This window comes from Nannobrachium achirus, assembly GCF_963921795.1.
Source record: "Nannobrachium achirus genome assembly, chromosome: 9".
NCBI lineage: Eukaryota > Metazoa > Chordata > Actinopteri > Myctophiformes > Myctophidae > Nannobrachium > Nannobrachium achirus.
This window is the reverse complement of record NC_137818.1, coordinates 41,978,678-42,002,823: the sequence shown is the minus strand read 5'-3', so window position 1 is coordinate 42,002,823 and position 24,146 is coordinate 41,978,678. Positions and strand designations below refer to the sequence as shown.

Here is a 24,146-nt window from a genome sequence, read left to right as displayed (position 1 = left end):
AGGATAGGGCAGGATAGGGTATTCACCAAATATTCGAATATCAAAGTCACTATTCGACGTTGTTCACCGAAGTCGAATATTCACTTTTTTGTTTTCTCTTTAAAAATATATAGTTTATAAAGCTTGGCTAGATAGGAAGTCAGAAGAATGAGTTGTCAATGCCCCTGATGGATGAATTTGTTAATGCTCTATATACCAGGGGTTCTCAAACCTTTTTAGGCCATGACCCCCAAAATAAACATATTTGAACTGGGGACCCCCACACTGACAAGCACTTGGAAATGTAGGTATTACATTTAATGTGACTCGGTTCCACAGATAAATATAGTGAAAATAGCAGATCTACATGCTCACAACGCCTCTTGCTTATTTAATATTTGACAAGTTTGGCCAGTCCTGTCGAATATTCGACTATTCGAATACTTTGAGGGTGAATAATTCGAATACTAAAAATCACTATTCGTGAATGCAGGATATACAAAATTGCCATTACTTGATCTCATTGAAATTAATCTACAAAACACGAGATGGATCCTGCATCGCACTACATGCAGGCGATGTTATAAGAAACATGAAAAACAAAGTAAAGTTAATGTGAACAGAAAGACCGTTTATTTGTTTTACAATAATTATCTCGGTTACATTCGTATATAAACTTTTAGATTTTTCTAGCATTTTTTTAACAGAACTGTGACTGTGACATTTTATCAGATTACAATTTCTAGAAAAAGAAAAAAAAAATACATGCATCCACACATGAACAGCATTAAAAAGTAACAAACTTTATATAACATTAGAAATGGAAACACAAAAAACTAAAACAGAGTCACTTGTCAGCGCTGAGCTCTTTCTCACTGTGCTCATCAATTGAAGAAGGAACGGATTAGAGGCGCGTCCTCTAACAACACTGAAGCAAACGGAGAGCGGCTTTATTGGCTGAAGACTGCGTGGCAGTAAAAATGCTTTTCGATTCACGCAGACGATTTTGAACATGACATTTTAAGCATGTTCCTAAAGATATAACGCAAAGTTCAATTTTCTTGAGCTCGTTCATTTGCACTATAGGCACCACAAGCAACCAATAAAAAAAACAAAAACAGAAAACAAAACAACCATTGTTGAAATGGATACAGGAAAGACAACCTCTTAAAAAAAAGGTAGCGGAAAGTGCACTTAGTGGGTCCGCCCAGCACAAGACCCTGTCCAAAAATCCTCCACACTTGCCTCCCTCAAACATCTGAGTACATTTTAACCAAAGCCTAAATCAGTTTTTCGAAAATAGACCATTTACTTTATGCAAGTTCATAGATCGGCTATTTTCGCCACGTGCCACCGTCGTACGATGAAATCGGGCTTAAGCGGTTAAGCGGCCGTCCAGTCCAAGCACTAGAACTATATAGTTTAACAAATAATAAACTCAAGTGGATGGCACAGTCCACACCACAACTATAACCACAACAGGGATCAATGATATAGTTAATAGTGCTTGGCGTGGACGGGACCCTTTAAACCAAAAAAAAGGGCCTCACAGCCTGGCTTTCTGATAGTTTCTCTGTGCCCACTGCATCCGTTTAGCTCCACAGGGAACAGGAGGCTATGGGAGTATGTGAACAGGGCCGTCAAGTCCCAGCTGCATAGGGCGACTCTAGCATCAGCTGCTATCCCCGTTTCCCTACACTCCTCCCTGAAATGTGCACACATTGTTCCCAGTACCCTAAAATTAATACAAATCTAAAAATGAACACAAATAAAAGCAGTCCCTCTCCATCACAACACTTGTTTGGACTGGAAACGGAGGAGGGGAAAAAAAACGGTGTAGTGGAACCATACACTGTACATCTCCATCTCTCAGAAGAAAATAATGTTTTTACAACGCTATTCTTTTCCCCATCTTCACAAGGCCTCCAAGCATGGAAATGCTTGGATATTTAGGATTGTTTAGTAAACTTTACAGCAGGTTTTGTAGGCCAAGCCAGACTTGTAAATGTGTAAATTACATCAAAGCCAAATATCAATGGACAACATTGGGTTTCTCCAAATGTTTTTTTTGTGAGATTTTAAAATCTAAATCCACATTCTTTAACAATGCAAGGCATGAATACCATGCCTTTGTTTTTTCAGAAATAACTCTAAGATAGAGTCTAAGATGAATTCAAAGAACATTTCCTATGCATGAGACATTTACTATTCCTATGTGTTGTCTGAAGACTGGGGGGGTCAGGGGTATAGGGAATCAGAGCACAGCTATATTCTGTACAGTTATGGCAAGGTTTGATGAATGACCACTAGAAATCACTGGCTCTTTACAGCATTTTGATGCGAGAGAGGTGAAAGGTCACTTGCCGGTGATCTGTCTCCACAACAGGAGGAAGCTCTGGACTCATGGTAGCGTGCATGGCTTTTTAAGAAACAAAGTTATGTACTGTCCTCAATGTCGCATATCAAGGCGACAAAAAAGAATGCATGTAAAACTTAGACTACGGGATTAACGTATACAAAGTACTAGACATGTGGAACACAGAGGAGGAGAAAAGGAACTGGCATATACTGAACAACATAAAAATCGGGAAAAAAGGCATCTTGAATCATGTTAGCAATAGGCAATGATGACGACAGTAATGATTGTGATGCAGGAATTGGTTCAGTTCAAGAACGAGAGAGAACGACAGATACAGTAGGGAAAGAACAGGAATAGGACAGACAGACAGAGAGAAAGGCTGGAGGAAAGGAAATGGAGAGAGAGTTAAGAGAAGGATCTTTCTCTGTAGATTGTAAATATCCTGACTGAGGTGTGCGCGCTGTTCCACTACATCTGCCTGGTCCTCACACCTCAGGGACGGAGTGGTCCATGGCTGAACGCAGGAGGCCAGTAGACATCCTGGTAGACACACCGCAAATTAGCATCCAACTTGCAATCGAAATGTACAAGTACCATACATAGTAGTACATAAGGACCGCAGGAATATACAAGAAAGGGAGGGTGAGAGAGATTTGGTCTGTTTGATCCGTTTTATGTACGGTCTTTCTCCCAGTACGTAATACTCCGTATGATTTAGGTCCGTACACGGACCCTTACGTACAGCTCCCAACTGAACGTACAAGATGTGTCCGCAGCAAGAAGTACCCACCGCCACCGTTGTCAACCGTAGGCGCAGTAGTGAGGAAAATTACTTTTCCTCTGCTCTATGATGACAGCGGTTCTCAAACTATGTGTCCCAATAAGATATATATTTTATCAAGAAACGGGAAAAAAGGAACGTCCTTTGCAATCACATGAAGAGGACGCCTTGACTGTTGACTCCTCTCACACACACACAGCCTCTTCTCCAACAGCGAGACAAGTGCACTCAGTCAGTGCAGCTGATTTAGCTCAGCGGCTCATATACTTATACTTGGGAATTATGTTCAATATGAATGGGTGTGTTTTCTTTTGTTATAATTACTCCAGGAGCGAGAGGATACCGGCTCCATGTGGTTAAATCTGTACCCCGGCTGTTACCACTTATTACCAAACATCACGTCGGGTCAAGAAATTCTGTGGTTCTACATATTTTGGCTAAATGCTTCGGTTTACACATGTGTACAGAACCACCTCCATAGTGCTTTTTAGCTATTCTGTTCTGTGCTGCGAGGCACAATGTGGCACGTGGCCCCAACGGGAACAGAATTGGAGCGGAGAGCGGGTCGGCACGTACATAACGTAGAGGAACTATGCATGTCGACGCATTTCATGTACGTACTCTCTCACCAAAAACATACACGAAATCAAGCATACGTAACAATAAATGGCCCTTTATGCTTTTAGCAGACACTCTTACCCTCGTTCCTTCTTATCTGCCGTGATAACCCACCTTTTCAGACTCACATTCCCCGCCTAATTCAAATCTCCCTTTCTGCCTTTTAATCTTAGCTTAATGCTCTTTTCCTTGCTCAATTCATTGCCTTTTAAATCTCCTAGTAAAGATATAAAGGAGCCAGAGTTATATCCGAAATCCCTGAAATGAGGAGTTAGCAAAAAAAAAAATGTTTTTATGGCATAGCAAAATGTTTTATTTTTTATGGCATAGGCAAAGGCTATCACCTTTAGGACTGAAACTCAGCACCAGTATGACCCCCATTTCTATAAGTGCAGTACACAATTGATGGAATCACAATGCAGATATTTGGTGCCACTTAAATACGAGAGCTGTCAATTTGCCCCCTGGTGCTCCATAACAGGCAATAGATGCATCACTGCTTTGCATGTGTGACTAGTAAACAACAAACACTGATCTGAACCCTAACCCTAAATGCTCTATATTGTGTGGCTGCATTTCATTCAAAAGGATTACAGCACCAGGACATGCAACATGTAAGGAACGCGTCAAATTGAATGAAGCATCTGACAACGCATGGGATATACTTAAAAGCAGAACAAAGTACGACGGTATCGCTTGTGTAAAAAAGAAAGAAAGAAAGGTCGCCAGGTCCTCACAGGTCCATACATTTCAAATGGACTGACCGAGACCCATGGCAATTGAAAACGATCCGACCTGTCAATAAACCAATATTGTGGGCCAGACCCGGTTCGGTTTAATGCTCAGGTCTTCGGTTCCGGGCAGACCCGTGCTACCCTCTAGCTTGGACACAATGCGAACTGTAGCCTCACCTTTTTATCATGTGTTCATAGATGAACTTGGGCATGATGGTAATGGTCATTGTAGTGGGAGAGGTGGTCAGAATGTCCTTGATCTGAGAATCCTGGGTGGAAAAAAAAAGAAAATTGATAGCAGCTCAAAATATACTATGTTTATGCTGTATCAACTAATAAATGCGTTTGTATACATAAATACATTTACTGACAATGTTGGCGTCCTTACCCAAAACCTTTTACTCTTAAATACCACTCATTTCAAAAGTATCATAATAATATCATAATTTTATAGAATTTAAAGTCCTAACACCACAAGTGAACAATCAGAACAAATATGCCTGATGTGTGTGTCATCACTTTGCTTGACACGATTTTCATTTTGTGAGCAGGATGGGATTTGGTTTTTGCATAATGTTTTTGTAAAATTCAAGTAATAACAAAAATACAGATTTATTATTATTATTCTGTATGGACTTGGAAAGTTGTAATATTACAAGTTAATTATAACCCAAAACAATGCCAAAAGAGAAACAACATGAAGCATAAATTATACACAAAGGGGCTGACCTTGAGTCCGATGACATTTTGGCCGTTGATCTCACAGATGTAGTGGTCGGTCAACATGCCATTACGGGCAGCAGAGCCTTCCTTGACCAGCGAAGTGATTTTGCCAGACTTGTAGATGAAGCCCACATGTCCTGAGCTGTCTTTATGCATGGTGATGGTGCGTTGGAAGGGCCTGGACAGATTAGAGATGGACGGAGATGTAAATGTTTAGGTCAATAGGTGTAACTGGTATTGGGGCTTTACTGTGGCAGTATGAGAGGGTTCAGCTGGTATCACCCATTGTTAAAGTGTGAAGGAAAAGCGGGAGGAAATCTGGAAAATTACAGAAAGTACCTCTACTGAAAATGTGATTGAAGTAGATTGAAGAAAATGGTGCAACACAAATTGAAATGAATAGAAAACAATGACAATTACTTGTGTAAAGGGGAACACACACCGGACGTGCAGGCGGCGCGGACGCGGTGTGTCAAAACATACAGACCCATATTTTCAATGAAGTTTATGTATAGTATAGTTTAGAATAACATTCTGCAAAGCAGCACAAACACTGTCAGAGTGGAGAGATGACCAGCAGAGGGAGACAAATATTGAATAATGTCTGCTATGCTTTAGTAACTTCCATTCTTGTTCCTGACCTGGTCTACTGTACACAAACTCTTTAAATCAAAAGAAGACAAAGTTTTTAACCATTTAAATATAACAACTTTCAGCAGAGGCCAGCCAGTGTACATTCATAGACAAGAAATGCATTCAAATGCCTATTACCATCCTTAGTTTATTTGTTTGCAGTGCATGTTATTAACATTAGGGATATTATGGCTAATGTGACTTGTTTGTAAATGTGATTTAGGGCAACAAGGTTTCAACTTTTGCTGGACTTTGTCAGGCACCATTCCTTCCAGAAACAGAGTATCGTTACAGTCAGGCTGGGTACCAAAGACAATACCTTTGTCCTTTATGGCATCTACCAAACTGCTTTGATAGCATCAAGTACCAAATTTCAATACAACAGCCTAATTTATACTCTGTAGTATTATTTCAAGGTTGTACACACAATTTATACCTACTTTATTGTCATTTCCATTTGTACCTGTGATATCTCAGTATGTTTATTCGCAAATGGAGAATAATTTGAGCTTCTCACAGTACAGTATTCTGTATGAAGTTTGCTAATAAGTTATGAAATGCTGTTAAATGTTACCTTTTGTCAAAAGAATATTTAAAAACAGGCAAAGTCATGGCAACGCTCAGCTTGCCAGTGAGCTAGCAAGTCTGTCAGCAGGTGCTGTTCGTGTGTCCTGAATGGTGAATTAGTTTATGTTTAAGTTATGTTACATGTGCACAGTAATGTGAAAAGGTTATCTTTCGACAGTGGAAAAGAAAAAGCAATGGGTACAATTAAAGGTGGTTCAGTAACAGGGTCTGCTCATCACTCCAGTTCTTTAATAAACATTTAATATATTTTGAGGTTGGAATACCAATTTTCTCCAAACAGGAGAGAGAACCCCACAAACTTGTTTATCCTGTATTCTGTACGAGTTCTCTCTCCTGGAGACACCTGAAGACGCATGAAAAATACTATATAGCAATGATTATAAAGAATATAGAGCTATTTAACACTTATTTTAACAAATACATATCACTTGCACCACTGAACTCATTTCAGCAGCTCTAGAAAGACTTTCCATAATTTCCTATGACCTGTGTCATACAGTATGTCCCCCTGCAATGTCCCACCTCACCTGTCTCGGACGATGAGTTCAATGCGGGTCTCAGAGGCCGCTTTCAGGGCCTTGTGGGCCTTGTCCAGGCTCCATCCAGCACAATTCTGGCCATTAATCTGGAGGACCTGGTCCCCGAAACGCAGGCCAGCCAGGGCGGCGGGGGAGTTGGCCTGCACCAGCTGGATAAACACTCCCTGGAATAGCAGATAATAAGAGAAGAGGATGAAGATAAAACATTAGGAGTAGATAGAGGATACACAGGAGGGTGGAGGAAGAATAGAGATAAAAGTTTAGAAATTAGACAGCAGAAAGAGGCAGATAAGATAATGGACAGAAAACAGATGAAAGAGAAAAGCAGAAAGGAAAGGGAGAGATGAAACAGACAAACAAATATTGGAAAGCTGGCAGGAGGTAGTGAAGAACGGCGGGGAGGATACAAAACAGGATCCAGGGAATGAACTATGCTGCATTGCTGACCTTTGAGGTATAAAGAGATATTTAGCTGTTTTCATGGTTTAATGCTCTAGTATTCTACAGACAGTATTCTTCTTCTTTCAAATAATGGGGGGTTTGTCTTCTCAACTCATCCCGCTCATTTCAAAAGATATCTGTTGCATTACTGCAATCGGATACAAACTAAATAATTAACTCATGCCACTCCCAAGCAGGCTGGGAGTCACAAACAAAACACATTGACGACCAAGACTAAACCATAACACGTTAAAAGCTTTCGTTCCTTTAGTTACAACACTGACAAACATCATCCGGTTGTCATTTTCCAATAAATCTTTCAAAACTTGACATGTGAGACGTTTTGGGATGGAATTCAAATGTGTGCCGAATAATTGATGTGAAATAGGCATTCTGTCAAAGGGGGCTCTTTTTGCTGTCGACTCACGTTGTCAATGGCTCTGAGCCGCAGCCCGACCTTCCCGTCTTGGTCCTTGCACAGGATGACCTCCCGCAGCCCTGGGCGGATCTCAGCCCTCCTGATGCCAACGTCGGCCCCCGTCACGGGCCGCACCATGCCCCCATAGGCTGAACTGGAGGGCACCGCTACCTGCTGAGGAGAGGGAGGGGAAGAAAGGGTGGGAGTAAATAAATGCAGGAGGATTAAAGCAGTAGGGAGAAAAAGAGCAAAAGGAGGAGGCGGGGAGGTGAGAAAGAAAGAGAGGTGGGTTGAGAAAGAGGTGACTCAAGTGGGATCAAACACGAGAGGGGGAGAGGAGAACCAAAACATAAGAGGTTCCATAGAGAGAGAGAGAGAGAGAGAGAGAGAGAGAGAGAGAGAGAGAGAGAATAAATAGTAAGGCTCCATTAAAATTCAGCTGATCAAAAGGAATGTGTGTGTGTGTGTGTGTGTGTGTGTGTGTGTGTGTGTGTGTGTGTGTGTGTGTGTGTGTGTGTGTGTGTGTGTGTGTGTGTGTGTGTGTGTGCAGGGACGTGATGGCCATTGGGAAAAGCGAACGGCCGCTTCATTCCTGGCCGGTCCAGGCCGGCCATTAGGAAAACATTTAACTGTTTGCACAAAAGTAAAAATTAAACTGTTTGCACAAAAGTAGTGAAAACAGCAGATCTACAAGCACACAACGCCTCGCACGAGATCGGCTGTTTTCACTAGTTTAAATCATTTTTAGAATGATAAATACAAAACAAACGGTTTTGGACATACAAGGTTTCCACCCGACAACGACGAAATATAACTCATGTAATTGGCCCACTGGCTTGTCACTTGTCACAAATCTTTGAGTAGCAGCAGCGCTATAGAGAGAGATCTCTCTCTATAGCGCGCAATGAGGGCCTCTACAACTCTTTTTCCCGGGCTGAAACAGGGGCCCAGCACGTCCCTGTGTGTGTGTGTGTGTGTGTGTGTGTGTGTGTGTGTGTCTGTCTCTCTCTCTGTACGTGTTTGGTGGAGATGATTCAACCATTGCTTTAGTAGAGAATCCAGATGGTTGAAAGGGCACAGAGAGAGCCTTGTCATGCGCACGCACGCACACACACACACACACACACACACACACACACACACACACACACACACACACACACACACACACACACACACACACACACACACACACACACACACACACACACACACACACACACACACACACACACACACACACACACACACACACACACACACACACAGTTGGAAGTGAGCAGAGAGCTCACACCCTCCTACACACAGCTCCAGGCTTGTGATGAGTCAGTGTGTAACGTGGGCCTCTAGGAAGAAAACGGCACTCACTTCTGCACGATCAGCAGCTCATCGCTCGAACCACACGGGGTTATCACGGTTTAGCATCAAAAAGCAAACAATTTAAAAAAAGTGTTTAAAATTGCAACAGACTTGCAGTTTTAAATAGGGATGTTAATCGACTCCTTATTTGCGAGTCGACGTGTCGTGGACAATAATCGATGTGTAGATCTTTTTTTTCCTCCCGCAGTTGAGATGAGGGCAAAATGCGCTGCCCTCACAAAACAAGGCTCACGGAAGCCTTTCCTCTTAACACTATAGAATCAAGGCATAATATCTTTGGCTGTCATCTTGGCTGTCAAATCAGTGATCCTTTCTGCTAGGTATCATAGCTTATCACTAGCCTGTGTGCCAGCCTGCCCAGATTGTTATTCACATCCCTAGTTTTAAACTGCAACTAAAGCCTGGATCAGAGTCGGGTCCGCAGTGGAAGGCTATCCACCGCGGTGTAGTGCGGTGTAGTCTTTTTGAGCGTTAACGTTGTAGTTTTATGACTCAAAAAGACTACACCGCACTACACCACTGCGGACCCGACTCTGATCGAGGCTTTAGTGGCATCCTGACTCTTGTTTTGTGGTAATCAAGTAAGATTTTGAAAGGTCTAAAACTAAGGGGAGCATGGGAAGATCATGGGTTATAGGAATGCTTCCATGCACAGCGACTATCAGATCATTTGACATACAGTATATTGCATGTGAGAGTGCTGGGGGCACTGATAAGAGTGGTTAATGCGCATAGCACATAGGCTTTGGTGCCAGACATTGAGTACCTGATTCGATTCTTGGGCCTCTGTTGCTTGTCACTTAATAACGTCAAAGTAACTTATTAACAAGAAAGGTGTGAGTGTTAACACTTACATTGTCAGCCACAGGTACCAAAGCTAGGTTCCTCTGGACTTCATCACTGTTCAGGCTCAGGCCCATGTAATCTCCCAGTTCCTGTAGGTCAGGGTAGAGGGCTGGGAGAAGGGAGTGGGGGTTTGGGAGAGACAGGAGCCCAGGGAGGGTGGCGTTGAGAGGGGAAGAAGGAAAAGAGAAAGAGCAGGTGGGAGGTGTGGAGAGACAGGTGGATATCAGGGTACAGAGAGCAGAGAAGAGAGAAAGATGGAGGGGGAAAGAGACTTTTTAGCTGAATGGATACATTTGGGCATTTTATTTGTCTTAGTTAGTAGTAGTAGTGGTTTTATTTTGATCATTAAAAGCAATTTAATACATGTCTTCATTTGAGATCAGTAAAACATAGACCAAAAAGGTGTAAACCCTTTTAACATTTGAATAACTATCAAACGTAAAGAAAATACTACTATACAAAGTATTATTGATTCCAAGTGAAATAAACGTACCCACCCAGAAGGAGGACACAAAAAGCAAGAAGGTGTAAACAGAGACAGAAAGTGAATGAAACAACAACTCTGGCTCTATTCAAATAGTTCTGTCCAACATGATGATCAATACCAATGAATCAGAACTCAACTCATCACTTGGTTTAGTGTTTAGTTTCTACTGTTAGATCTCAGTCTGACTGCCATGAGTTCACTAATGTGGGCTGTACAATAACAATACATTCCTCGGGCAAGTCGAGTAAATAGCATAAACTAGGTCTGGGGTCAATGTTCCCCTGTAGCGTGCGCCCACACCCGAACGTTGGCGCGCACCGAACATTTTGTGTAAAAATAAAGAAGGTGTCGCCGACTCCATACCTCATCTACAGTTATACCTATCCCGGCATTTACCCACACTTTAGTTACATACAGGCCACAGACAGGTCTCTCTTCTTGTCCGTCTCTGTCACTCTGTTTTGCATAAGTGGGGTCCGGGGACCCCCAGGGGTCCTTGATGGAGTTCTAGGGGTCCCCAGCTAAAGTTAGGAACCATATTTAACACAGAGAGTGTACAAATGGAACCACACTCTGAGTTAAATAAACATTGATTTTACAATATAAATTGGGGTATGAGATAGAAATGCCATTAAATGGGGGTCTGTAGCCTAATGCATGTTCAACAGGGGGTCCTTGACATTAAAATGGTTGGGAATCACTGCTAGAGCCATACAAATATTATCTTAACAACATTGGACTGTGTTTTATTCATAATGATGCCCCTTTTCAGCAAGGGCCAGCCTTCTTTAGACATGTGTCAATGTCAATGGATTCTTATTTTGTTGACCCATATTTAGGCCTATTTGCCTGGGGTAATATGCAATTTTGACACGGTCTATAAATACAGTAGCATTAATAGACCATGAAGTTCAATAGGGCTGCCTGCAAAAGTTAATCAGACAAGAATCTTTTTCCACGTCGATTCACTGAAAAAAAAACTGCTTTTGAGTAATTGACAAGTAATCAGTAGAATAATAATTGATAGTTGCAGCTCTTGATATGTGGTCCCAGTCAGACAAAACAGGTTTTCTACACAATCAAACTGAAGCATAATTGACAAAGCTTAAGATTGAAAATAGTCTCTAGACCCCATATAATGTGTTTTGGGTTGCTCTCCCACTTCCTTATTTTGTGCCAGGTCTAGTAGTCATACTGAGCTGACGCCCTCAAAGAAGGGAAGCATTCGCATGTCAAATCCTAGTGCTTTCAAAATCAGGTAAACAATTTCAGTGGTTTGTTTCGCTATAACAACATTTGGAATTTACACAGCTGAGCCTTCAGGGTGTGTTGTGGGCTTACATCAGAGCCAGTTATTATAAAAGGTGAACACTCAAAAAGCAGTTTAGCTTTCCCTGTGTAGGAAGCTGGACTTTGAATCTAACAGGTGTAAAGGCATTACGCATACAGTAAGCAAACACTCCATCAAGGTGTGTATTGTACGTACCTGTTATCTCAACTAGACCTAGTCTTTATCACTGATCTCATTCTTTCCATGCTTCATTGAATTCACACTGCCCATTACAGAAAAATCACGACAGACTCAAGTCTAGGCTCTCCAGAGGTGAGATAATAAGCAGCTTGTGTGTCACTGCTACAGTACAGTAACACTTTCCTGGCATCAGCCATTCAGTTCCTGGGCCTGACAGGAAAGGCCACCGTTAGCCTCTTTGTATGTCTGTGTCCATTTGTGTCTCTCTCTTCCAATATGTTTCTTTCTGTATTTTTCTGCTTGCATGATGGCATGACTGTTGCAGTTTTCTGGTTGGGAGTCCCCTAGCATTGTGGCTAGTACCGCACAACACACATCCTGACTAATGTTGATTTGAGGAGCGGACATGTCATGTTGGAAGGTGGTTATGATGTAGGGGACAAAAAACAAAGAATAGAGTGAGAAACAGACAAACATGCAAGCGCAAATACACACATTATATGTATGTGGTCCACCTACCATATGTACTACTTAAGTATTGTCTGAAAATACTGGTGATACCCCTACAAATAATCATTATGTAGTTGTACCTAGTAGTTGGATTGGTAGTATATCATGAGAAGGACTGTCTGGATTAGCAAGCACACTTGGAGGAACCATTCCAAACATTCCACACTGATCAAAAGATAATGTGAAGAAGAGGTAATTGTTATTGTAAAGTCTACTCTAGGATTCATCCTAACCTCCTACGTTGGGCCTTAAATATAGAAAAAAACAAAACAAAATAAAAAATCTGAAAATGTTGGCTTTTTGGAGGGATAGGTGCGGTGTTGCTGGTGATTCTCCATCCTATATCACCTAGCATCACATGAGTCATAAACCTTTCTATGCACAAAACCCACAACAACGGAGACATGACCATCAAAGCCATACTAAGAGCCTTGGGACATTTCCTTTAACCATAAACTCTAGGAGAAAGGTGATTGAGTGGAAACATAGGGACAACTTTAGGGAACAAAGACATTCACTGAACACGGGCAGTCAGGCACTACAGTTTACAGCATTAGCGGGCTGTAACATCGATCCAGTGGTGTTGTTGGTCAGGCCATCCACTTTTTACCTCCTTTCCTGTCTCTCTTGCTTTCCTCAGAACTGGGGGAGGAAACTCCTCCCTCAGTCTTCTCTACCAACCCCCCTCCCTCCAACTCCTCGAGTCTATCACTCCTCCCTCTCTTCCTTTAGGTTGCCACCTCCTCCTTCACATTCTCACCCCCAGTCCTCCCTTGTCCCGGCAGTGCTGCCAGAACCAGTCTCCATGGTGACTCATAGCTAGCTAGCTAGCTAAGCAAAACAAAGGGCCAAAAGCCCACAGGACTTAGCATCCAAACACACGACTAGACGAAGACACTCAATGAGTGGCAGCGGAGGGTGGAATAAAAGCAGGGGTGGGTTGAGAGAGAGAGAGAGAGAAAGAAACCAGAGAGTGAGTGAAAATTAGAAGAATTTCTGCTCTCTCCTCGAGGGCCCCTATGCCCATCTTTTGCCTGCCTTTTATCTTTTGTAGCAGTCCCTTTTGTCTCACTCTGTGCCCTCCCTTCTCTTTAGCCAGATACTTTTCTCGCCTCTCTCTCTCCTTCCACCAAATTCCCTTTGCTTAACAAACTGTTGTGTCCCGGCCTACTTTCACAGACACCCCTGAAAATATTAAACCTAGAGGTTAGAAAATAAGATGAAAGGGATGCAGGAAAGGCGAGACTGAGTTGGAGGTAGGGAGGATGGGAGGTAGGGATAGCGAGAGGAGAGATAATAGCCTATACACAAGGGTCTATTCCCTCCCTTCATAACCGCCCTGGACCCTGTAACCCACCTCCGTCCACCCCCGGCCCTCTCACTCCACACGTTTTTATCTGTCCTCCATACAACCGAGCAACAGAACCCACTAGCCATTTTCTTCCCAAGAATAGAGTGGTTCAGCAGGACAGACCCCCCGTGGAGAGACATTGGGGAAAAAACACTGAGCATCAGAAAAGAGGATGGAGAGCAGAAGAGAGAGAAGGATGAAGAGGACAAAGGAGATCAGACACAACCGGACGCCTGGGGCGTAGGTCTATTTTTGGGCTGTCCTGCTTCTCTTTCAATGCCATGGGACTCACTTGATGCTTGTTGGCTGAGGGTGTCAGGCATGGTTTGGTAGGTTCCATCAGGTTGGTAAGTTCCTTCAGCAATGGCTGGCATGGTGGAGGTGGTCTCGGCAAATTGGGCCTGGGCCTGTGGACAGCAAAGACATCGCAGCAGGGGTGAAACTATATGTCGCTGTCAGGCAGAGAAGTGTCAATTTTTCAACTATTCATGTTTTTCTTTTCTTTCTTTTTTTATTAAAGAAAGAAATTAAAAGGTCCTATGACATGCTGTTTTTGAAAAATGTCACCTATAGTCAAGTGACAAGGTCGGAAGTGGTTAGGTTTCCCCCATTTCCTCAAAAGTAACGGTTTTGGACATACAGGTTTTCCGCCTGAAACCAACGACATGCAGTTGTGAATATAAACCTACAGCCCAGTAAGTCTCTGCACTACAAATTGTAGGCAGATACAGTACTCTGAGGACCAGCTAAGTGATTAAGTAACTCCTTCCTCCTTCCTCTACCATATTCCAAAAAAAGCATCTTTGATATATATAATGTAAATATATAACATCCTGGCTCCTATTATTTATCTCCTACTAGTACTGTAAAGTTCTGGTAAGTGATGTAAATCTGGTTGCCCTTGTTCCCTGAACACCAGTGTAGGACTGGTACCTTTCAGGTAGGGCTGGACAAATCGTTATGGAATGGCAGTGTACAGAAATAGTGAAAATATCAAAATAATTGTGATGGGCACTCGGGTGGCGCAGTGGTTAAGTCCACCGTGGTGAAAACTGGCTTTGTCAGGCGTCTGTGATCAGGGGAGGCCGAAGGCTCTACGTCCTCCGGGATGGGAGTTCCTCACTGGCAGGTGAGTCAGTAGGATACAACAGCAGTGACTACACTGAAATGTGTGTGGACTGGGAAGAAATACATTGGCATAATAACAACTAAATTGTGGTGAAAAAGGGATGAATAAAAAACAAATAATCATGATTTGAATTGAAATCACCCAGGCTTACTTTCAGGGTATTCACTATCTAACTCACCTACATACAAACACACAAAGAAAAAGAGATTGGGCTCTGACCACTGATTAACCCAGCACACCAATGATTTAATCTGTCAGTCTTACCTTCATTACCTTGTCCACCTTCAGGTCCTCTAGGGATGGATACAGAGACATCCTGGGAAGAGAGATGGAGACTACGTCAATGAAAAGCACTAGGTGTGCAATCTGTGCATTGCATTGTGTCTTGTGTTGTGTTTGTATTTGTCAGAATATTTTGAAAGGTGTGTGAGTGTGTGTGCCGGTTGTTTACGACCAAAAGGAAGAGAGAAAACGTGTCTCTAAAAGATAACAACCCAGTCGGAGGAGAGACTCCAACAAACACTACTAGATGGTTCTACAAGACTGCCAAAACTCTTAATGAGATTGCTGCTATTCGATTAAGTCTTTCCACCTAATCCTCTGTGATCCCTCTTCTCTGTGGTGGTGGGAGGTATACAAGAGAAGGAACGATTGTTGGAAGGAGGAGAGGAGGAGGACAAGTAGAGGGAGGTGGAACATAAAGAAAGGAACATCCATCCAGCCCACACTGACTGCATATAAAATGATTCCTTTCTGGTTGCCCATGCCGGCTTGCACAGTCAAAAGACATAAGCTGTTTTTCTGCACCAATGTAACCGTGTTGACAAATATGGTCCACCACCACATGACAAAGTTTAAACAAGGACATCGATCAGAGAAACAGAATTCTCATGAATGCATTATGGTTCCACTGTCTGTCGGCCCTCAGGTTCATCATCTGTTATGAACACTGCAGCTAGGTTATGCAAGTTTCAATTTGACTTCCCTTCTGTTCTGCCTTGTCTCTCTATCTGGGTTTCAGACCCTCAAAATGTCGCAAGTAACCTTCACCTTTCATCTACTTGTGTGCAGGAAATGACAAACATTTGTGACTATTGTAGGTCGTCATCGGTTCAGTAACTGCCTGGATATGTAATTGCGACCGAAGGTCGCATGTTTAGTATGAAACCTTCAGATCCTGTCCGTCCGTCACAGGTCACACTGAGGCATGACACCTCATTAAAAGCTAATGAGGCGTCACATGTCAGCATGATCTGATCTCTTTCTTGATGACATCATATTCCTGGTGTCATCAATACACGTCCTTGTCCCTTTTATGCCCATATATGGAGATCTCTGATGTCATCAATATTAAGCCCATATCTGGGAATGCCCATATATGGACATATTGTGTCAGTCTCATGTGGTCTATGACGTCAGACATCTATGATGTCAGACGTCAGTCATCTCCATATTTGGGAAAATATGGCCACATTTTGACCAACTTAAACAACAAACCAGATCTGTGCATTTTTTTGGGCAAAGCTGATCCCATGCCAAAGCGCCAGCGAATGCCCAGCAGTCTGCCGTCACTGTTGTGTGCAACTTAGTCCTTTAGGTAAGGTACGAGATACATAGGTTTTTCTGAATCTCATAAAATTGAGCCAGACTGAGCAGAGAATTTGGGGATGACATCATTTCCTGTTGTATTCTGGGATTTGTAGTCCTGGAATCACTGAAAACACTGAAAAGTCATTTGACAGTCATATACAGTATATGCGTCCTTGGCGCTCAAGCGGTAGATTAGAGTTAGACTTGACGTAAATACAGTATATACTGTACGTTCATGGTGGTGAATGTGTTAATATTCCTTGCTTTGCATCCCACTCTGCATACCTAACCTTCAGTAAGCTCAATTCAACTCAACACTTGCCATCACTCTCCACAGCAAGTATAATGAATGCCAGTGATCGATTGCTTAGGATGTACATGAAGTAGTCATGTAGTCTGCCATCTACATTAGGTCTTGCATCAGGCTCAGCTCATCTGCTGAGAGTACAGCTAGTATTATCTATGTACTACCTGTACCTGTGTGTTCCCAAATTCTTACAATAATGTTACTACACAACAAGCAAGCAAAGGACAACAAACACCCAAAGTTCCCGAACGTATGCACAGAACAAATAGAAGAACAATGCTTTCAGGCCAGGGACCCCCAAACTGATGGGGAGATGGAGTAGGGACCCCCTACCTTGTAGGGTGGGGGTGGGGCTACAACATAATTTGTATATTTATGTGACTATGAAATTGTGTATAAACATACCATGTTATCGTACATTCAATACTATGTTATTAAAATAATAGATTAATATATCCATGCTATTATTTTAAACATGCATGTAATACATGTGGCCATACATTTACAAATTGCCTTTACTATCAATCTATCACTAACAATCTGTCAATTGCACAATAATCATGTATACAAGCTATTCAAAAGAGACAGAATCATGTGTTTTATATTTAAAGACAAATTACATTTTTCTTTCTTTAAAAAAAATAGAGATCCCAACAATTTCAAGGACTCCTGCAGTATCCCCGCGGACCCCCTGTTGAAGACCCCTGCTATAGATTGTTTGTTAAATAACAGGCGTCCCCTCCCCCCAATCTCTCCAGCTCTTAACAAATAAACACAAAATACATTTTCAGGTGGTTTGAACATTTTCAACCAATTTATATTGTTCCTGTTCCAATTTTGTCTTCTAATTTCACTTCCAATTCCACTTGTTTATCCTGTAGGAGTCCTCTCTCATGATTTGATATAATTGCTATCCCAACCTGAAATAATTTTTATTTCAATGATAACTATAATAATATATAGTTATTTAACCCTTATTTTAACAAAGAAATATCACTTACCCTACCAACCTAATCTATCTATAAATGCGACAAATCTCTGTCTGTTTGTTTGTAATCCGCGTATCTCGAGAACCGTTCGTCCCACCGGCTTCAGATTCGGCACGTGCGTTCCCCGCTGCGGCGCGGAGTGCAGTGCCGGGCCTCGGCCCGACTCGGCATGCGGTTTTCCCGAAGCGGCGCGAAACGTTCGGAATCTCCTTACGCGGAGCTGATTGTTAACATCAGGCTGTTCCTGAGGAAATCGGCACAATCGCTGACTCATTGTGACATCACTTCATAAAAGGCTCTGACATCACGTACGCCAGGAGTCAACAAAAAATCTCTGTCAATGTGTATGTATGTATGTGAATCTCGAGAACCGTTCTTCCCACCGGCACGCGCGTTCTCCAGATATGGGCATAAAATTAATCCCCGAATGCGGAGCTGATGTCTGACATCAGAGTTTTCCGCAACCGGTACTGTGTGTGCAGAGATCTCCATATATGGGCATAAGGGGACAATGGCAAACAGATGGTCAAAACGGGTCCTATGACAACAGGTATATTGGGGTTTGCATTAAAGGGTGGGGACAAAGGCTAACAGAAGGCAAACAGATGGTCAAAACGGGTCCTATGACAACAGGTATATTGGGGTTTGCATTAAAGGGTGGGGACAAAGGCTAACAGATGGTCAAAACGGGTCCTATGACAACAGGTATATTGGGGTTTGCATTAAAGGGTGGGGCATTCATGGGGTCCGCTCCAAAAAAGAAAATAAAAGAGACAAAGACAAACATAAGACGACAACAGGTATATTGGGGTTTGCATTAAAGGGTGGGGACAAAGGCTAACAGAAGGCAAACAGATGGTCAAAACGGGTCCTATGACAACAGGTATATTGGGGTTTGCATTAAAGGGTGGGGACAAAGGCTAACAGATGGTCAAAACGGGTCCTATGACAACAGGTATATTGGGGTTTGCATTAAAGGGTGGGGCATTCATGGGGTCCGCTCCAAAAAAGAAAATAAAAGAGACAAAGACAAACATAAGACAAGCGACAAAGCGTGGGACTGGGAGGATGACTTGAATGATGCAGATTTAAGCAGGCTGTGTATTCTGCTTAAAGAAGAAACAAACAAAAAGCGACAGAGATCTCATATATGGGCATAAAATGGACGCAGATAAACAGATATCTCCATATACGGGCATAAAGGGACACAGACAGACAGATACAGAGATCTCCATATATGGGCATAAAATGGACGCAAATAGACAGATATCTCCATATATGGGCATATGGGCATAAAATGGACCCAGAACTATATCTGCAGTGATCTCCATATATGGACATAAAATGGACGCCGACAGACAGACAGATACAGATATCTCCATATATGGGCATAAATGGACACAGGCAAACAGATGGTCAAAACGGGTCCTATGACAACAGGTATAATGGGGTTTGCATTAACACATGGGCGGCCAAGGTTTATAACATTTATAGCTGTTGCTGGTGCCACCATTGACTTACGTTATGTTTTGATGAGCCCCGCAAGCTTCGTGCGTGTGCACGTGCGTGTCCAGAGAAGATTGAGGAGGTACTCCATTTGTTTACAAACGCTCGCGAAACTCGCGGTAAAAAAATCGCGGTAAATTCGCGGTAAAGTGTCGCCGTGAAAACAATCAGCTCTCTGCCTCCATGGGGCTGTTTTTACCTCATTCTCAGATAAAGCCGTTCTTATGTTTCAAAGTAGAATCTAAAGCCATGTAAAATCCTTCCGTGTGGGGAGAGACAGGGGGCTTCCTGCCCTGGCTGGGTGACGTAATGGATTCAGGGCATGCAAAGGGAAGCTGCGGTCTCGAAAAGTTAACTATTTGTTGACTCGTCCCTCGACGATATAACTTCCTGTGGCAGGGTGACATCTAGTGGCCATAACTCGTCCCTGAACGCGTTTGGCTCCCCAAGTGTTAAAGGGCGGGGCATTCATTCCCTATTTACATCGTTCCCGAGTTGGCCAGGTCGCCGACTAGACGCTGGGCCGCCCGAGCTTCTAGTTAAGTCAATTAGAAGCGATAGGCAAATAAAACTAGAGTAGCTCCGTGCAAGCAGTCTAACAGAGACTCATCTTTGCATGCCTGGTCAATTTAACTGAGCTATTGTGCCAGGTGTGCTAGGTAGGTATATGTAGCCTAGGTATATGTATCCTACTTTTAATTTTAACAGCATGGCTCTGAATGAAGCAAGATGTCTAGAAATAAGTCTGTCTGTCTGTCTGTCTGTCTGTCTGTCTGTCTGTCTGTCTGTCTGTCTGTCTGTCTGTCTGTCTGTCTGTCTGTCTGTCTGTCTGTCTGTCTGTCTGTGTAATCCATGGACAATCTCCCAAACCACTTGACTGATCAGCTGCCAGTGCTACTGATCAGCAGTGCTACTCATCAGCTGCCTTGGCCTGAGGCAGAAGGCCAAGAATTCTACATCCATAATTTCAGATCCAACCTCTGACTGCCATCCCATATTTTGGCAAGAATTAACTTGACATCCGAGACCCACAGGAAAGCCACACAGTTATTACTCCCCGTTACTATGTGTTAGCAGCATGCATTTGTTTTGCTTTGTTCTCTTATCACAGTCTGTGTTTTATACGATATTTTTCTAAACTGTCTTTACTTACTAACTAGACCATCAGTTTTGTTGACTGATTTTGCTAAGTCCTAAGAGCAGCTGAGACAAGAGAGGTCGAGAGAGACCCAGAGAAACAAACAGCCTTGTCCTAAGTGGTTAAGTTAAATCAATCGATCTATCACTGAGGGGAAGTCAAGGAAAGCTACACAGTCACACTCGCCTTCCTTTATGGGAAGTCAAGTGGCCTCAATGAGAGGATATTGCTTACTATGACGATGTACATTAGACAGAGTAAAATAAGAGAAAAAGAAAGGCAATGAGAACCATAACCGACTGCGAGACAAGAAGATTTAAAGATTCTTTGATCCTCAGGAAGAATGAATAAAAAGGAGGAGGAGGACCGAAACAAAACCAAAACAGACTAGAAGAAGATAAAACTGAGTCAGCTGACTGATGATATTCACGACTGTAAAAAACAACAACAGGTCAGCAGACATTAAGAACTAATTAACTATACTGGTTGAGAGAGACAGGTCAAGAAAGATAATTGTCCACTTGGCCAGATCACTCAGTCCACAACTATACTGTCAATTATCTCTATCTTCCCATTACTCTACAAATTCTCCAGACCTGCAACAGCAATGCATATTCTAACTCTTATGCACAAGGCATTTGGTTGTGCCAACCTCAACAAATGCCTCAAAAAAAGTCAAATAAAGTACAGCAGCAAATGGCATTGGGTTAACATTGCACATGTACAAGAGATCGAATTGCGGCTGTGGGTTAGGGCTGTCACGATTATGACATTTTACGTGACGATTAATTGTCACTCAAATAATTGCGATTAACGATTTAATTGTGTTTTTGTCGTTGACAATTACATTTCTGTTTGGCTTGTAGGCTTTGAAGTTGCACATGGCAGATATGACACATAACCTAAAATTAAAGAAATTACTGACATATTTGACAACTTTAAACTTAAAAAATAACATTGATAGTGGAAATAGCCGATCTACAAGCTACGACGCGTTGTGAGCTTGTAGATCTGCTATTTCCACTATTTTTTACTTTAAAAAAAATATATATGAACATTTTTCAACAAGGAAACGATTATGACAATTATGAAAAATAATCGCGATTATGTCAAATAATCACAATTAGACGATTATGTAATAATTGTGACAGCCCTACTGTGGGTACACATTTATTACTGCATTAGTAGGCGAAAATCTGGAGTGAATCCTCAACATGAATGAGACACTCTCTGACCATAATCACATCACTGTGAGGTCTGACTCTCAGTCACTTGAGCTACTACTCCATCTTTGTATTTTCAGTCCTCACAAACAAATACACTATTGTGTCATCCAGCAGAGAGGCACTTTAATACCATCCTGTGTTTGCTTTTCAGCTGTGTTTGTTTGCTTTGCGTCCCTCATTGAGACACAAACCAGACTTATATAAAGGTTAGCAGAAAGAAAATGTGTTTGCGTGCCTTGTAATGACATGACTGAGGCACACCTTTGCAAGTTCCTGGTAGTTTGGACCACTACTAGACTATTAGCTTGCCCTCACAACATTTCCATAGGGGAAAATCCAGCATTGAAAGAGACACATAAGGCAGAATAAACAGGGATGCAAAAATCCAACCACAAAACATTTTCCATCAACACATTAGGCCATCCATCATTACATTGGAATCAGCATAGCAGTATTCACCAAGGGTGGAGTGACCATGGAAGGGGGCTAACTTCGGCAAGCCTGAACGAATTGGTTAGATACATGAAGAATGTGGTCCCCCAGGCAACTTATTCCGGTCTATTGACATGACTGGGAAAGGGACCGGGACAACGAGGGAGGGCCGGAGGGGGGATGATAATATGGAAAGAGGCTGACAAGGAAACAGTGGTCTACTCTGGAGCTGCTCCGAATTGCCCTACCCCCATTTACTGTACACCAGTGGTTCAAAGTTCTTCATTTCAAGGACTCCCGTAAGAGTGTACAAAATGGAATCAAATGGACCTCTCAAGTGTTACACACCTGTGAGGGTCCATTTGGAATTCCGGGGTCAACAAAATAACACCGAGGGTACCTGGACCCCACTTTGAGATCCACTGACGTAGCTGTACTACACCAACAATTAGCTCTGGTGGTAACCAACAATGTGAGTCAAGTTATATCATAAGAGACATTAATTTACTCGTCAAGTTGCGTCCACACCTTTAAGATGTATTATATAATGACGTTATGACATCACACACCCACTTGGCTGAAAGAGATAACTGCGAACAGCTTTCGTTTGATTCAAGCTTATCTTTCGCTGGAATGGAACTGTAATATCCCTGTGGATAAGCCCAGTGCTTGATCCTAGCGTTAACGTTCCCTACAACTTATTGTGTTATGTACATTTCACAGATGAGTAAATGTTGCTCGTTTCCCGTTAGCCCACTATTAGTGAGGCCATAGTGGTGATATATAATAATTGCCTCTAAGAGAACGTTAGCTTGGATGGATCAACATATCGCAAATTATAAATGTTAATTTGTAATGTCCAGTGAAGCCTTGCCAGCTAGCCTAACACACAATTAATTCAGCTTGAAACGTTGTTGCTAACTGTAACTGTGCCCAACTAAACAGGAAATTAGCAACACTTCCCCTCTTTGTTCATAAATCAGACTCAAACATCAACAACACAGCAGTGGAGCAACGAAGCTAACGTTAGCTACAATGCTAGCACACATACGGTAGGTAGCTGCTGCTCGATACCGTTGCGTTCGTACCACGTTAGCGAACGAGACCGTCTCACCTTTAATGCCTTGGTTGCAAAGTCCAATGAAATACTTAATTTACTTACTTCTGGTTATAATTCCCACGAAATCTCAGATGGTGAACCCGCTTTGATTACTTCTGTATTTATCTTCCTCTTGTCTCGCACCTCGTCTTTACTGGCTGCCAATGATGCGAAGGGGATTTCTGAAGTGAAGTCACCCCTGGTTTACTGGCCCAGGAATGTGGACTCCAATCCTATAGCCCGAAGGGACGATCAGCTGCCCTTTGATTGGCGAACTGGTTGTCAGGCAATCCCTATGGAAAATTATATGCCACAATATCAACTGGACATTGATAATGGCTCATTCTTCTTCATATTTCATTTATTTATTTATACAACAACAACAAAATCCCGGATTGAGAGACAGTGATGACTGACTTTAAGCAAAATGTCAAGGAGATTATATTATTGATATATTGTCCAAATATGTAAAAGAATCAGTGGACACTACATTGACTGACAGAGGTGTTTGTTCAAACCAAACAACAAGTACTCTGGCAACTAAGTATCTTTGAAGTGGTCAATATTGTGACTGTCCCTCCGGGCTTTGGGATCTAGACAGACGTACAGTACGTCAGTACCAAACCACACCTCTCAAAACTTCACCGTTTATCAGTCGTGGACCATGGTTGGTCACATGAACATTACTCACTACTAAAACGAAACTAACTAACTAAATGATTTGGAAAACACGTCAACGTTTCCACTTGTCTTATGTTGTAATAATGGCTGTCAACATTGTCCACCCGTCAATGCTCAGCTCAGTATGTAGGCCTAATACATGGCATAGGCCTATTATAGCCTATTTTTCCTTTTTTTAATTAGGCCTATTA

At 42.3% G+C, this 24,146-nt stretch overlaps 1 protein-coding gene across 1 annotated transcript; it reads right to left on the bottom strand.

Moving 5' to 3' along the window:
* Positions 1-589: 589 nt before the first annotated feature.
* Positions 590-23,494, bottom strand: sdcbp2 (syndecan binding protein (syntenin) 2). The gene is made up of 9 exons (XM_080733696.1): positions 23,338-23,494; positions 15,252-15,303; positions 14,151-14,265; positions 10,048-10,148; positions 7,823-7,987; positions 6,943-7,118; positions 5,201-5,372; positions 4,649-4,740; positions 590-2,878 (listed from the first exon to the last, which is right to left on the bottom strand). Exons 2-9 carry the CDS (start codon positions 15,300-15,302, stop codon positions 2,824-2,826), a joined length of 927 nt encoding a protein of 308 aa, XP_080589822.1. The 5' UTR covers position 15,303; positions 23,338-23,494; the 3' UTR covers positions 590-2,823.
* Positions 23,495-24,146: the final 652 nt, after the last annotated feature.

What these genes read in the sequence shown, in the direction of transcription:
- sdcbp2 (XM_080733696.1), bottom strand. Translation starts at nt 15,302, where the DNA reads ATGTCTCTGTATCCATCCCTAGAGGACCTGAAGGTGGACAAGGTAATG. An exon ending in TGGTACCTGTGGCTGACAAT is followed by an intron (nt 7,988 to 10,047) that starts GTAAGTGTTAAC and finishes CCCTCTCCTCAG; the next exon opens with CAGGTAGCGGTGCCCTCCAG. An exon ending in GAACTCATCGTCCGAGACAG is followed by an intron (nt 5,373 to 6,942) that starts GTGAGGTGGGAC and finishes TAATCTGTCCAG; the next exon opens with GCCCTTCCAACGCACCATCA.